This window comes from Colletes gigas, unplaced genomic scaffold (genome assembly GCF_013123115.1).
Source record: "Colletes gigas isolate AHSC1104 unplaced genomic scaffold, ASM1312311v1 Colletes_gigas_Sc00001, whole genome shotgun sequence".
Classification (NCBI taxonomy): Eukaryota; Metazoa; Arthropoda; class Insecta; order Hymenoptera; family Colletidae; genus Colletes; species Colletes gigas.
Window position 1 is genome coordinate 8,599,968 of NW_025106630.1, and position 15,145 is coordinate 8,615,112.

At 48.8% G+C, this 15,145-nt stretch overlaps 1 protein-coding gene across 1 annotated transcript; it reads left to right on the plus strand.

The window, feature by feature from the left end:
* Positions 1-606: 606 nt before the first annotated feature.
* On the plus strand, positions 607-15,009 carry LOC122404210 (protein CBFA2T1). Its single transcript, XM_043408169.1, has 7 exons — positions 607-964; positions 6,020-6,471; positions 7,527-7,673; positions 11,440-11,726; positions 13,651-14,294; positions 14,374-14,672; positions 14,752-15,009. Exons 1-7 carry the CDS (start codon positions 607-609, stop codon positions 15,007-15,009), a joined length of 2,445 nt encoding a protein of 814 aa, XP_043264104.1.
* Positions 15,010-15,145: the final 136 nt, after the last annotated feature.

The following is a 15,145-nucleotide window of genomic DNA, read 5'->3' on the forward strand; positions in this document are numbered from 1 at the left end:
GACCGACCAGCGATCGGAATCGCTCGAAAACGTCCAGTTATTTGGGTATTCAGAGTGAGCCGTGGATCCGCGATGGATCCTTGTTGGTTTGTAAAACTACCGCTCGGTCGTTCCATTAAAATCAGTCATCGGTATGCACGAAGGGGTGCTCGTCGTCGAGCACGTAGACGAAATATGCGACCGCCCCCGGCAATCGCGGAATAGAATCGATCAAATATGAGAATCGTGATCACGCGATGACGTGCATATGCTTTCGACGTTATTAGTCTCCTGGTATTCCGCGGCATTGACGGATTCCCTCCACTATTTCCATCCTTGCGTTTCACTCGCGGATAGAATCCACCCTCGCCTTCCAAGAAACGCTAGATCGGAAGCCATTTTTGCTCAAGGTCTTGTAAAACACGAAGACATATTAACATTGCAATATTTGAAATCGTATCTCAACATTTTCTTCGAGGTTTTCTTGTACACTGAACAGACTAGAGATATTTGTTATTTTCTGTATCTACAACGGGATTGCAACAATGCGAATAGATGTTAATCTAGCACCAAGCGAATCTGTATGGATCGAATGTTGTTGAACAGGCAAGAAGTCGGTGCACGAGCATGAAAGTGGAGGGTGGAGTGGCGACCACGACGATCCTCCACAAGGTCAAGGTGAAGGAAGAGGCGAAAGAATGCTGCGGTTATCAGCAGTCGTCTGCGTCGACGTCGACGGGAACCGCGACCATCGCAACGGTGACCGCCCCGAGCACGAGTATCGCGACCACCGTCAGCAATAGCAATAGCAACGGCGTGTCGAGCGTGGCCGCCACCCCGTCGACGACCACCGTGCCCAACGCCTCCCCCGCAACCGCCGCTATTGTCTGCCATCCGTCGACGCCAGCCTCTTCCGTCACCGTCACCGTCACCGCCAACGCAGAGCCCTTTCCCGTCGATCTCGACCTCAAGGCCAAGGCCAAGGGTGCGTTACTTTTTTCTCTTTCAAACGATTATCATCCAATTACACTTAACCGGCTGGCTAACTAATCGCGAGTTAACTCGTTCAATCTTTAGCCTATATTGCAGTAGTTATTAATAACAAGCTTGGTCCCCTTTATCCATTGACATTGCTATAATTTTTTCAAATTTCATCGCAATACTCGAAAATATGAATGTTCCGAGGTTTTCTCCCGAGAATCGCTCGTTCCTTGAGATTTTCTCGCCAGGAGGGGTCGACGCGAAGAAAAGTTCCGTCCAAAAAGGGAAAAGCAACGGTTAGTGTGTGTTTCCGTGCGAGATCGTCGGGTTTAGCTGTGGGCACATCGCGCATTAGTTTGGAATATTGCATAGGGGTACCCGTATATCCAGGCCGCGGGCATACTCTCGTCCGAATCGTACATTTAGACCGAACTGGTTATCTAGACGGGCCGGAGCCCGCAGCTACCTTGGAAATGGCTCAGGAAAAAAGCCCGCCTCTCTCGTCAAAGCCCCGTCATCGCGCGTCCGAACGCCGACGCTACCAGTTTCCCGCCTCTGTCACCGATCGATCGGTTTTCGTGAACCGCGACGGCGCTTCATCCTGCGGGGAAAACGAGAATTTTCCAATTTTAGGGGCTGCTAAAATCCTATCCTAGACTCTCTTTAACCCGGTACTCGATTACAGGAGGTTCTCCGGAAGAAACATCGTTACAATCTTTGCCAATTTTCCTATCGATCTCGTCGCGAGTTTCGGGCTTTCCAATGAAATTTCGAAGGTGGATCGTAAAAAATTTACTCAGTCTCCGCCGCGGTCCGCGCGGACAGATGTTTAGACCATCACCGACACGCGCGTCTCTTTGGAAATCCTCCGTAAGTCCGTCGAGCTGCGTCTTCATCCCCGAATCTACAATAAAGAAAAAAAAAAGAATTTATTTTCGCACGCTTTGGATTCAGAGCGCCACGAGTCTTCGAGAAACGTAAAACAGTGATGAAATTTTTACCGATAGCGATACGTCCTTTCCGTTAATAACGGCGACGGAGGGGGGGAAGTAGAAGGAAGAGATCCAGAAGGGTGGGCGAGGAGGAGCACGTGTGCAGTGTGGCTGTGTGCGCCAGCACGAAATGCGATCGCAGAACAGCTCCATGGGGGATGGCGAAACTCCTGCGAGCAGTCAGTCAAGCTGGTTGGTCGGGGCCCTCGGTGTGTTGGTTAGGTCGGTTCGTGCAGCGGCTGACTGCCTGGACCAGACGCGATAAGGCACGTCCAACACTTCCACCGGGATTCTGCTCGAGGCTGATATCATATCCGGTACACCGTCGGCATCCCCGACGTTGCCGTTCGAGGTATTTTGCGATAGTCGTCCGCGCCCCGCCAGCCCGGGCTACCACCTTCTTCTCGGATATGCTTACGACGTAGAACGAAAACGAGTTCCACGGAGCACATCCGTTCTCCTTTCCGGGCGTCTCCAATTTACCCCCCCGCGCGGCCGAGTTTTAAACGCCGCCGAGCCCCCAACCCCCTTTTGATAAGATGCCGCGCCACCGTGGACTTTATTAGGATTCGTGACTGCAATTCCGAGAAATGGGTCTTACGTTAGACCGGCCGGGATATTAAACTCTCCGCCCAGGCAAATCCGATTGGACCGCGCGCACACGCCCCCTCGTTGGAAAATACAATCGAGGAAATTTTTATCTCGTGACACTTTCGCGGTTCCCCGCCGAAATCGAACTCGAAGGGTTGACAGAGACTCGTGTTTGTTAGATTTTGAAGACAGAAAACGGGTCGAAGTTGACCCACTTCTTCCAACAGAATTTGCGGATCATCTTTCATCTAGACGGTTCGGACTAATTCTGATTCACGCGATTTAGCGCAAAACTGACAGTGTATACATTCGCACCTAATAATAGCACGAAGCGGAATCGTGTAGAACTAATAAATTGGAAAGTACCATAACTTCGGTGAGAATGTATAGTACGGCGAGAGTCGAGGATAAGGATTATGTAGATGCTATTACTATGCTAATATCTTCGCGAACTTTTTGCTCGAAACCCTGATTCTTTTCTATTTAATTTTGTAATCCTGGAGGACCGTAAAGGAGTGTCGGCTTAGAAATTAATTACCCGAGCAGGAATACTCGATATCTATTTCGGGTGCTCCGAAGCAAGCCTAAGTTTCACGGGGGAGAGAATCGCGAGGCATTCCGCGTGCCAGATGTCGTCGAACGCGAGAATAGAGGCCGACGAAGGGGGAGCCAGGAAGCAGAACCGAGATCGGAAATCGTAAAGAACCGAGGAAAATAAAAGGAGGACCGACGAAGGACGGAAAAAGGAGGAACGAGTCCGCGAAGAACGCGGAGAAGAGGTAAAATGGACGCGGAGGGCGATCAGGAAATGGACCGAAAGGGATAGAAAAAAATAGAGTGCAACAGAGGCAGAGAGAGAGATTCGGGGGGGAGGAGGAGGTGGTACTCGAGGGAGGCGGGGAGAAAGGAAGCGAAGGGAGGAAGAGATGGCTGGGAAGGGATTGCGATCAAAGCCATCTGTTGCATTGTCCCGGCAATTAGGAGGCGACAGCTGAGTCCCAGCGTACTTACTTCCACCCAGGGACTCTCAGCCGAGTGGAGCACGTGCGCTTTATCGATCTCTCTTCGCGTTCGTGAAACGTCGTCTGCGAAGACAACGAGCCGCTTCTATGTTGCTCTCGCGTGTGCTCCAGGTGCGCGTCGAACCAGCCGCGAGCTACGCGCGATTCACGAGCCGCTGTCGTTCGAAACTAGCCGTGCCCCAGATGGCCATCAGCCGCGAATATTAGGTCCGCGATAACGTTTTTCAAACATTTCGTACCTCACAGACTATTTACGTCATCGACGATCTGCACCATGCAGAAGCACACTTCCGGTTTCATTTTGGCTTTTCAATGATAGATCTTGAGGAACTGTTTATATCATATTCTATAACATCGAGTTGCATTTCTCGAAATAGTCATTGAAACTCTTTTGGCACCCAAGTATTTAAACCATTATAAATAGGATTTGTTCAATGGTAAATTTCGACGAAAACGTTGAACGAGGGTGATTCGCGATCGGTGCCCCCGCGAATATAAGGCGCGTTTAAGGTAATTTAGTTTGCCGTGAGTTCAGGTACAGGTAATTACCTCTTGGCTACCGGCGTCAGATTGCAGTGACACGGTGGCGCCGTCCTCCCCCTTGTCCCTCCCGCTGCTTACCTACGTTACGAATTTACGTTCACACAACGTTGGAAATTCCCGCCCTTGGACCTATCGAGAGCTCGACGAATCGACCTGGGGGCCTCTTACAGTTTCCCGTGCGAACGAAAGACGCGACATTTTCGGCCTTTTACCTTCCACAAAGGCAGCCTACCTTCGTTGGAAAGATGTCTACGAGCGTGGCGAATGTTATCGAGATATGTGTTGAGTCATTTTCGAGTAACGGAGGAACAGACGGAGAGAAGAGAGATTTTTTTTGACTGTAGTGTCGTTAAACGAAAGAAATTTAGTCGTAGTACTGACCGCGAGATGTATTCTCGTTACATTTGATGGATTTTTCCGCGGCCGTAGCGTGAAATGCACGGCTTACTTTTATGGAATACCATTAGCTGGCTGATTACGCGCGATGCACGCCCGCGCGTGCAGGTGCACCGTTCGTAAAACTAGACATACGCGAACGAGGAAGCAATCGAGCCTGGGCGCTTTAACGACCAACAGGGAGAAGTCTCTTCTCGCGTGAAGGAAAACGAGAATTATTTTTTTTTATCAACAACGGTGTCTTCTGAACAATTCGGAAGCCATCAGAGGGTGAGAATTTTCACCGTGATGATGGAAATACCGATAGGAACTACTTTCGCGTCAACAGTCCGGGGCAGAAAGTCGGTCTTGAAAGCGGGTGCTACTGAAATCGAACGGGGGCCGTGTCAAAGCGGATCGCAGACGTAGAAATCACGTGTGCAGAGAGATTAAACTGCGAAATGAAAGGAAACGTCACCGAATCGCGGTTGTTCGGAGGGACGAGGCTACGCTAGGCGTCGGGCTCCAACTGTCAGTCAACGCTTCACGACGCGGGGACGGTTCCGCCGTGTGTAACGTTTCGTTATCGGCACATGTATATATAATATACGTATATATATATATATATGTATGTATATACTATATATATTCTATGACGGCGTTTTGCCACGCATGCCACGGGGCCGGAGGCATTCCGCGAGATAACGCGCGGAACACAGAATGGGAACAAGACAAGGTGGATGACACGGCCCGTAATTGCATGTTATCCGCTGCACCCACGCACAGAGTACACGGTCGACGCGCATCTGTGCCTAGCGCTGGTGTGCGTGGCTATCAGCGTGTTTGTAAACGAGTGGCCGATTCGCCTGCCCGTTTCACGTGCCCCGTGGTTGACGGCTCCCCGGATGTACCGAGCACAAAGGACGTTTGCGGCGACGTTGTCCCTTTATGCTGAACGCTCTTTCGACTCTTGCCGAGATAAATCATGGTTTTTACTCCGATGCCTCTTGCTTCTTCGTCAAATTGCTTCCGGGACGGAGATTTTTTCCCTCCCGTGGATCACGGGGAACGCTAGAACCACGGGATAAAGGGCCCGTATACGGACGACGCGCATTACACACTCCACGCTCCTAATCTACGACGAGGAATGCACACGATTTCTCCTTTTTCATGGTCCCATTCTATCTTAAAAGATAAATAAATATAAGCATATTAAAATAAAGAAATACAAATTGTACCTATTGAGGAGATATACATATAAGTAATCTTACAAGTAATAAGAAATGGCAAAGAAATAAATTCTTCTATTCATAATCAATACGATATCTCATACGCTAATATTAAATATACTTGCCTTCCATTTTCGTTGACAAAATTTTGTAAACTGCCCAAGTCGCACAATTCTTGTTATGAAAATTTCTCTATTATTAAATAATAACAGAGACCTAACCCAGACCAAACTTTTATAGACGCCGCTGATGTTGGACGTTGGTCGCGTGGATCAGGTTGATAAAAGAAAGTGCAATTTGATTGCAGTGGGTTCGGCGACGAGGGAGAAGTCCCCGCGGGAAGAGGTCCAACCGGAGGTGCACTCGCCGTCCTCTCATCATCATCAAAGGATCACCTCCGCCGCGGCGAGCGGTCAACAAAAGCAGAGCAATGGTCCGCGATCGGAGTACAAAGGGACAACCGGTTGCTCGGTGTCCTCCGACAACGACAGTCCCTTGCCCTCGCACTCTCTGAAGCCCGAGTTCGAGGATGGAATTGGCTCTGGCGCTGGCAATGCCGGGGCTCCTGCCAACTGCAGAACGGAAGAGCAGAACGATGTATCCGCGCTGTCGAATGGCACCACCGGCACCAGATGCATCGCTGGTGTTTTCGCCGGTCACGGCATGTTCAAGAGACTGCTCGGCACTCTCGTGCAATTCGCTACGAACATCTCCCTGGACACAGGTGACACCGTGCGAACTCTGGTGCTGACGCTTCTGGTAAATTCCTTCCCTCTTCTCGCTTCTTTCGCTCTGTCCTATCGAAATGTTACAAATCTGGGTCATTCGTCGACACAAGTGGCTCAATAAAAAGTATATAACACCGGTATCATCGATAATTACGAAGATATTAGGGTCATCCTGCACGCAACGCTTACCTCTTCGGACCAAATGATCGTCGACAATTTGTACAAGTTTCAAAGAACCCGTAAGTCTCCGGGTAGCATTATCCCGTGGTGCTTGTAACGGGTATTCTACGATCTCTCGTAGTCGCAAACTCTTCTAGTAGTAACAATAAGTAACGTACGCGTACCAGCTGACGGAGCTGGCTGGGAACAAACTACGCGTACCTTCGTCATACGCAAAGTGCACTTGCGATCTCCGAGACAAGCAGATGCGTGCGTGTACTTTACGATGCGTTTAGAGGGACTTGTACCCGTTTGCCCTTACAAGTAATCCTATTCGTTAGACCTTCCAACGCCCGCGACTAACAAGGAAAGTTTACGATCCAAGGGTATCTTTTTTAACGGAATACGGTCTGGCAAATTTTCAACACGTTTCATTCATTATTCGTGTATTCGTGATAAAACAAAACGAAGGAGAACATGACTTACCCCACCGGAGGGCGTAAGCTACGACTCCCCATTGAATCTTCAATAACCCCTACGGTTCGACGGGCTTCCAAATGGTCCTCGAGCCTAGGATAGGGGATGGAAAATAGTTGTCAGACTCGTCACGATCCTCCGATGGAAAGAATTCCCGTGGATCGTCCGAACGGTTGGAAATATTCAAATTACGTTGCACAGGACGCATCACGTTACCGCGTGTACCGAGGTTGCACGCGCCCCGGAAACGTGACATCTGGTCGCCGTGCTTAACCGTAAAACGATCGTGGCACGTGACAAACGTGAAATCGCGACCACCGTGCGTCCATTTCTTCGGGGGTAGGGAAACAGAACCCCCGGGGGACAGAGATTACTTTCCGACCGTTACTGGATGCGTGGCGAACGATCGGCGCCGTTAATCGAGCGGAATCCTCTCGGTTGTCGTTGCAGAACGGGAGCAGAACCGCGGAGGAATTCCACTCGGCGTTGCAGGAAGCTACCAACTACCGCCTCAGAGGCTTCGTGTTACCATACCTGAAGCACACCTTGCCTTCTTTGCAGAGGGACCTGAACAATGCCGCCAGAGCGAACAACCAGGTGAGTCCGCTTCTTCAGCGTCCTTTCGCAGACTATCTGCAACAGAACAAACTACTACATGCGTTAATCGACGAATATTAGAAGAGTTAAATCGAATTTGGGAATTCCACCCTTGGAAATTATAAATGAATTATTTTTACCTGTCTGGCATACTTATAATCTCGTAAACGATTAAAAGATCGTTGGACGTGTCGCCGGATAGGCAACACATGTTTTTTTCGGCGCGGGGAATGAAAGAATCACCGAGAATAACAATGGCTGACCCATAAGGAGCCCGGAATGCTTTATTAGAGTCGCTACGAGGGCTATAAATCATCGTGCGCGGCTGCAACGTGGCGTAGAGCCGCGCACCATGAATGAACGAAAACCGTCATCCACCCTGTGTCCACCTAACATGGATTTTTGTTTGTAAAAGAAACACCATTAGTCGGAAATTATAACAAGGGTAAAAATCGCTGCAACTATAACTCTAGAAATCCTTATTGCAGTAACGACAAGAAGCCGCACGATCGATTCAAAAATAGCGTGTCCAGCTTTCGATTTATTTTCTATAACAACGTCTCTTGAATAATATTATTAAACAGGAGAGCGATACGACGTATTGGGTTTTATTAACCTATATAGCGACATCGCTGCTGAATTTTTCGATATGGCGTGCATTGCTTTATGCCTTTTGGAAAATGCTGCAATGCGTCGCAGTCGAAACCTGTACTCGATCTTTTCTCTCTCTCTCGACGCGAGGCAGGTAAATTTTTCGCGATAGACACGCGCGCGCAAACTGCGGATTCCGGAGGCAGAAACTGTTTCTCGCTTTTATAGGGTGATCGATGTCTGGCGAAATTCATGACGACGGAAATTTAGAACGTTCCGGCGAGAACCGAGCACGGAGATTGGGAGCATACACATTTATAGGTCGGGAAGATGGGAACGAAGAGAGACATCGGACACGTGTGACATTTCCAAAGCGCTAGATCGACTTCTGAATAACAAACGATTCTAATCTTACCGCGTTCTCGCTTAGAATTCCCCCCCCGATTTCCCGCGTGCGCCATCGACAGCCTCTACCATCGCGTATGCGATTTAAAATTCACGTTTCAACGAACGAGATTGGAAAATATATTTTAAAACTAAGTTTTATACAGATTCTATTCTTGACAATTACGATGATATCGCTATTTTCCAACTATCGTAAGCGTTCAACGGCGAAAAGAACGCTGGAGAACCGGCGAATTGCGTTACGAAATGTGCTCGTGCACACGATGGTCAGATGTAGATGAGAGTTCTATTACGCGCACGCTTGTTAAACTTCGTAGAACGAAGACGGAAGAGAGAAAACGCGTCCAGGAGTAGCGGGTAAAATCAACAGAGCCCGGGCTGACCGGCTGCCAGCCTGTTTTAATTTCCCAGGCTACTTCGCGATCGTGGGTGGGAGCACGCCAGCCTGTTTCACGGCGAGATAGATGAACGGAATCGAATGGTAAAGGCGAACTTGAAAACCCGTGGCACGGAAACGCTCGTTACCAAGGAGACAACTTTCGTTCGTTTATTTCCACGGCGGATTTTACGATTCCGCCTCGACCAAGAACCGAACGTTGCGGGTACGCGCACATTGAGCGCACCTGACGCAGCGCAGCGCGCCATTTGCCAGACCGTAGCAATTAAATTTTCCCATTCTCACGACACGCCCTCTCGAGACATCTTTATTACATTTTAGTAATTAATAAATAAAAAGCCTCGCGTACGTTGTAACGCGAACGGTTGAAAAATCGGTTCGTCGAGAGGAAAGACGCGAAAAGATGGCGGTAAATTTCGAATCTGTGCATGTAATGTACGTAAGACGATTAAAGAAAAGCTCGGGAACGCGTAACCGCCGTTCACATTACGCGATTTTGCTTTTCGAGCCAGTCTTCCGTGCGTCGCTGTCTGGTTGTTAAAACCGCCCGAAACGGTGAACATAATCCTGTAAACTGAAACGTTCGCGCAGATACTGGGCTTATTTATTCCCGCATCTTCCACCGCGACACGGTTCGGTTCATCGTTTTCATCGTGTTTTTACGCACACGCTAGATGGGATCTCGAAATACAGTTATATCCCTTCTCTGCTAACCGTTTCATAAATATTAAAGAGACAGGGGGAAGGCAGGTTTATTTCGTCTGAACCGAATCTGTAATTCTAGCATTTGTTTCTCATATTATAGAACGTGGGTCGTAAAATCAATTCTCTCGATGTAAAAAAAATGTCTTTCGACCGATTGTAAATCCGTTGAAAAGTAAGGTCCGGTCTCTCGACGAAATAAACCGGACTCTTTTGAGTTTCCCTTCGAGAACGGAAAAGAATTCGTAATCCTCCTTGAGAAAGAATAAAGTACGACTCGTGGAATTAATAGAAGTCTTCCGGTTACGCGACTGCTTCCAGCTGTTGCCCGTCTCGAAAGAGAGCGAAAAGAAAAAGTAGACGGAACACAGACGGTGGATGAAGCTGAAGCGGGACGAAGAACACGCGAAGAGCACCAAGGAGCGAGTCGCGCGGTAACGAATTGCAAATTAATAGCAACGATTTACATTTCTCGAGGCAACCGACGAACGATCGAAAGACCCAGAGGCAACGTCAAATTTCTTCGCACAGGCACACCCTTTTGTCCTCGATCCCTAACTTGGCGAAACTATTCGATCGACAATGGTATTCGCAGAGATTTTTATTCTTCTCAGAAACTGGACTAAAGATCTGATTTCGAACCTTTTGTCCTCGATTTCTGATTAATGATTAACAACACTACTTGATCGATGATAAATAGGATAGACTGGTATGTTTCAGTTCGTCACGCTTCGATTTTCTCTCGAAGACACGGGTGTTTTAGCCTGAAAACAGAAACAGTTGTTTTAACATTTCTGGTGTGCATTAAAATGTATTTGTAATTACAAGAGGTGGAAGAACGAACACGAAATGTATGGTATCAGGAGTTTTGCGAAACTGGCTGCTTTGCAATGCGAAAAGGTTGGCCGTTCCTTGGCAGTTCGCGAGGAAACGAAGACGCGGGGGTGTGCGTCTGCGAGCACGGAACCGCCGATCGATGATCGTTAATTGAGAATTGGGAACGCGAGAACGCGACCGAGCGAGGGGTCGAAAGGAGACGGAAAAAGGTTCCAATATTGAATTAGAAGCGATAAATCCCACCCTGGCAGGCAGACTTCGGTATCGAGGGTGCGAGCACGAAAGTTTGGACGAAAGGTGGTGCCGGCCGTAAAGAAGCCGACGGACGAATATTAAAAATCGAAACTGATTGGGAGCAGCCGTGCTGACCGGTCGCCGGGCCGTGCTCGACGGATACGTACACGTTTTTACGACGTTCTGGGAAAACGATGCATAAAACGCGTCGCGTTTTACGGACGTTCGCGTTCCTTAATGCTCGGAAAGACAGCGCGAATCAAAACTATCTGCAATTTCGCGAACGTATTCCGTCTGTTATGGAAACTTTTCAGCGTTTGGGGAACACAGGCTCAGACGCTTATTAATCCCTTACTAATCCAGTAATGACCAGACTCGATTGCAATTAAGATAACTTGATACAAGTAGAGGTATATAAACAGACGTAACTAAACGCTTATTTACAGCTTGTTTCCAGGTCTGTTATATTGAAGTAACATATTTCAGTAATAATTAACAGGACTGGTAAGATCCTTTCGTACGAAAGCTTGAGAAATTATTTAATTTCGATGGAGTTAACGAGTTGGCAGGCGATAAGATTTGATTTGATTCTGTCGACAGAGTTGCGCGCAATTCTTACGATCGAACGAGGCAGCGGTTCTGGAGGCCGTCGGGTTGCTGGCGGCAGGGGAGCCGGTGGAGATCTTCGGAGAGCAGGCTGGCAACGGGCTGGGAAGTGGAAACGGAATAGGAAACGGCGGCAATCAGTCCTCCGCTCATTACGGCATGCGGTCCAATTCTAATCCCGGTGTCGGTGCTATTCAGCACACGAACAACGCCACGGGCGGTCTGCACCATTATTCCAGCACCGCACCGCACGCACCGAAACGTCGCGCCTCCGACACTCCGTGAGTGAATCCGTAATGCTGTTACGAAATTTTGCGACACCCGCGCGTTGGTCAACCGATTTCATCCTCTCCGCCTCCTGCAAAATAACAATAACTCGATCACTCGGAAATCTTGTAATCGCGATCGGGTTTACACCGGGAAGTGCAGCCGCTTTCACCGAGATTTATGAACGGCGTTGCTCCATTTTTTGAGGAAATATTATAATGGACCAGAGACCCGAAATCTTCGACCATCTATAAACGTAATTTATCTACGCGCGAACCATCGCCACGCACCTGCGCGTACACGCGTGCGTAGTATATTTGCCAAGCCGCAACGCGCCGCCGTTTTCGAAAAAATCTTGGCCGCGGGCCTGCACTTCTCACCGATATTTATCGCGACGCGGTCGCCATTTTCCCGCCAAACTCGGAAAATTCAAGTTAAATCTCAGTTATCGAAAAAATAGAATATTAACCACGTGTAAAAGTTCAAGATACTACAGTTCGCGTAAGTGTAATCCTATACGTTTGAAAAAGGGATCGAATCGTGGGGTAAAAGAAATCCGGTGAATGGTTTAGCACGAAGGCAGTGCATCGTCGCGAGAAAGAATGGACGTTCCGGGAAGACATATGTATAATGTCTTGGGAATCGACGAGGTGGTTGGTGCACGAGGGTCGGTATTTGCGGTCAGAATATGATATGCGCGTGTACGCGGAAAGGAAAGGGGCGCCGAAGCGAACTCGAAGGCGACAAAACGCGACGCGCGCGCTGGCAATGCCAGGTTTGGCCTCCTCTCGATATGTCTGCCGGTGACGTTTCCATATATCATCGGGGTACCACCTTTCTCGAACACCCCCGACCGTCCTTCTCCCGGGACCCCTCTATTCTCTACCCTTCGACTACCAGCGAACTTGCCTCGAGTGCCTATCGGCATCCCGCTAATACGACCCACGTTCGGCTTACGCCTCGACGCTCCTGGCTGTTTGCGTAGCTGCGCCAGCGAACGCGTGCACGTCCGAACTAAATTACAAAATCTCCCTATCCCCCCTCCTTTGCCGCGATACTCGACTAATCCGTGCCGGGAGGATTAACGCCAACGGAAAACGATTCGACGCGACGCGATCGATCGATTCACTATTAACGCTCGTCGATCTACGCCCCGACATTTTCAACCCCTTCTATTTCGCGCCTACATTAATCCTTCCACTGCTTAACAAAATTATAAGACACAATTTAAAACATGGGGTAGGCGCAGAAATTAAAAAATTTCGGCGAAATTAAAAACTTTCAAATCATTCTAAAAAAATTATTTTTAGTTTCGGGGGTCAATTACAAACATTTTCAGTGAATAGACATAACGCCGAAATCCTAGCCATTTTCGAGAAAAAAATTCGCTAGGTAGAGAAATTTTTCGATGAAATTACAAATTTTCAAATCATTCTAAAAAAATTATTTTTAGTTTCTGGGGTCAATTGCAACCATTTTTGGTGAATAGACATACCCACGAAATCCTACGTATTTTCGAGAAAAAAATTCGAGTATGTGGACAAATTTTTCGCCGAAATTAAAAACTTTCAAATCATTCTAAAAAAATTATTTTTAGTTCCGAGGGTTAATTACAATCATTTTTGGTGAATACACATATCCGCTAAATCCTCCTCAGTTTCGAGAAAAAAATTCTTTACCGGAAATGTAATGTAGTAAAGGATTACAGGTTTCTGGCTTCCAGGCACTTTACACGCCACGTTTTACCTTCCATCGATCAAACTTCAGTATATTATAAACGAAGAAGATAATACTATTTAAAAGCTACCATTAAGCGAGCAATCGACACCCCACGTTCGCACAACCCCTAGTGATCGATACCTCTGGTAACATTAATGGAGCCAATACAATTGGACATGTCTGGTCGAAGTGTTCATGTACCTCTTGAACATGTCGCAGATATTACGAGAACGGGGCACTCCTGGACGACGTGCCCGTGTATGGAAAGAGATCAACGAATCCCTGGAGTCACCACCATCAGCAGCAACAGTCTAACGAGAGTTCCTCTTCTTATTGTTGGTATCATCCGCTTCATTCGTCGAGCGGGTCGATGCCGGGTCACGGGCACCGCCACGGTCACGGACCCAGCCCAGTGCCGCCTAGTCTCGTGCAAATTAATCAGATAAATGCATTCTCGGGCACGCACCATCTAACCCAACAGCAACAGCAGCAACAGTTGAGCCACGTTCAAACGCAGAACGGCAGCCTCGACGACGAGTGGAAGAACATCCACGTGATGTTGAACTGTATCCTGGGTATGGTCGAGAAGACCAAAAGGGCGCTGGCCATTCTTCAGACCCGGGGATGCTCCAGTCCAGCGTCGATGCCCCCGTTGGCAGCGTCCACGTCCACCGGGGCGCAGAACGGTAACGGCGGCAACAACACTAGCGTTGCTAGTAACAATCCATCCTCCACGAACGGTTCACAGGTGGAATCGTCTACGGGCGATCGGGAGGGTAACCTGAAACGATTATCCGGTGAGATCGTTGCTCAGACAATAAGGGTCACCGAGGACAAAGTCGCCGAGGTGAAGAGGAAGGCTGGTTAGTCGTCGTTCCATATTTTTACGTTCTTCCAGGTGTTCAGGCTAGAAGTAACATGTTCTAATCGTGTTCCTCGCAGAAGAAGCAGTGCTGGAGGTGAAGAGGGCTGCTGTGGCAGAGGTTCAGAGGGCGGTGGCGGTCGCAGTGGCCGAATCCAGGGCGAACGAACGCCTCCGTGTTCATCGACTGCTCGATCTTCCCTTGTCGCAGAGAAATCACGGTGCTCATCGTCAGGGCCCGTTGCTCCGGGTCTATGGGAATCCTGGCGTGGTGGACGCCAACGCGAGGGCCGTCACGACGCCGACCACCACTTCGAATCCGATGCCATCGACCACGGAGGACGAGAAGGACGCGCATTTGCAGACCATCTCGGGATCCGTGAGTACCCCGAACTTCTGGTTCTTTGCTTAATTCTTCAACGTTGTTTTTTTATTTATAATTATGTCCGATATTTTAGAGCTGTTGGAATTGCGGTAGACCCGCTCTGGAGACGTGTGGTGGTTGTGGGATCGCGCGATACTGCGGATCCTTTTGCCAACATCGCGACTGGGAGGCCGGAGGACATCACGCGTCCTGCAACAACCCTCCTCCGCGCGAGTTCAGAAGGTCAGCGTCACGCAGCCCACCGAGAATCGCTACCGGAAGTCTGTCGACGAACGTGGACGTGGACGTGGCCGCGCCTATATCGGCCAGCACCCCGTCCAAAGGGAAGTGACATCACGACGCGAAGTATAATCACGTTCGTCGATTCGCCAGACCTATCCAATACGATTCGCGCGATCCGCGTTCTCTCGTTTAACGAGTCATACATCTTCTGCGTACCTTCTTCGGGCCTCTATTTCTTCTTTCCG

Excerpts from the sequence above, each read along its gene's own strand:
- LOC122404210 (XM_043408169.1), top strand. The coding sequence starts at position 607 with ATGAAAGTGGAGGGTGGAGTGGCGACCACGACGATCCTCCACAAGGTC. Across the intron at positions 6,472-7,526 it reads CTCTGGTGCTGACGCTTCTG|AACGGGAGCAGAACCGCGGA; the intron begins GTAAATTCCTTC and ends TTGTCGTTGCAG. Across the intron at positions 11,727-13,650 it reads CGTCGCGCCTCCGACACTCC|ATATTACGAGAACGGGGCAC; the intron begins GTGAGTGAATCC and ends AACATGTCGCAG.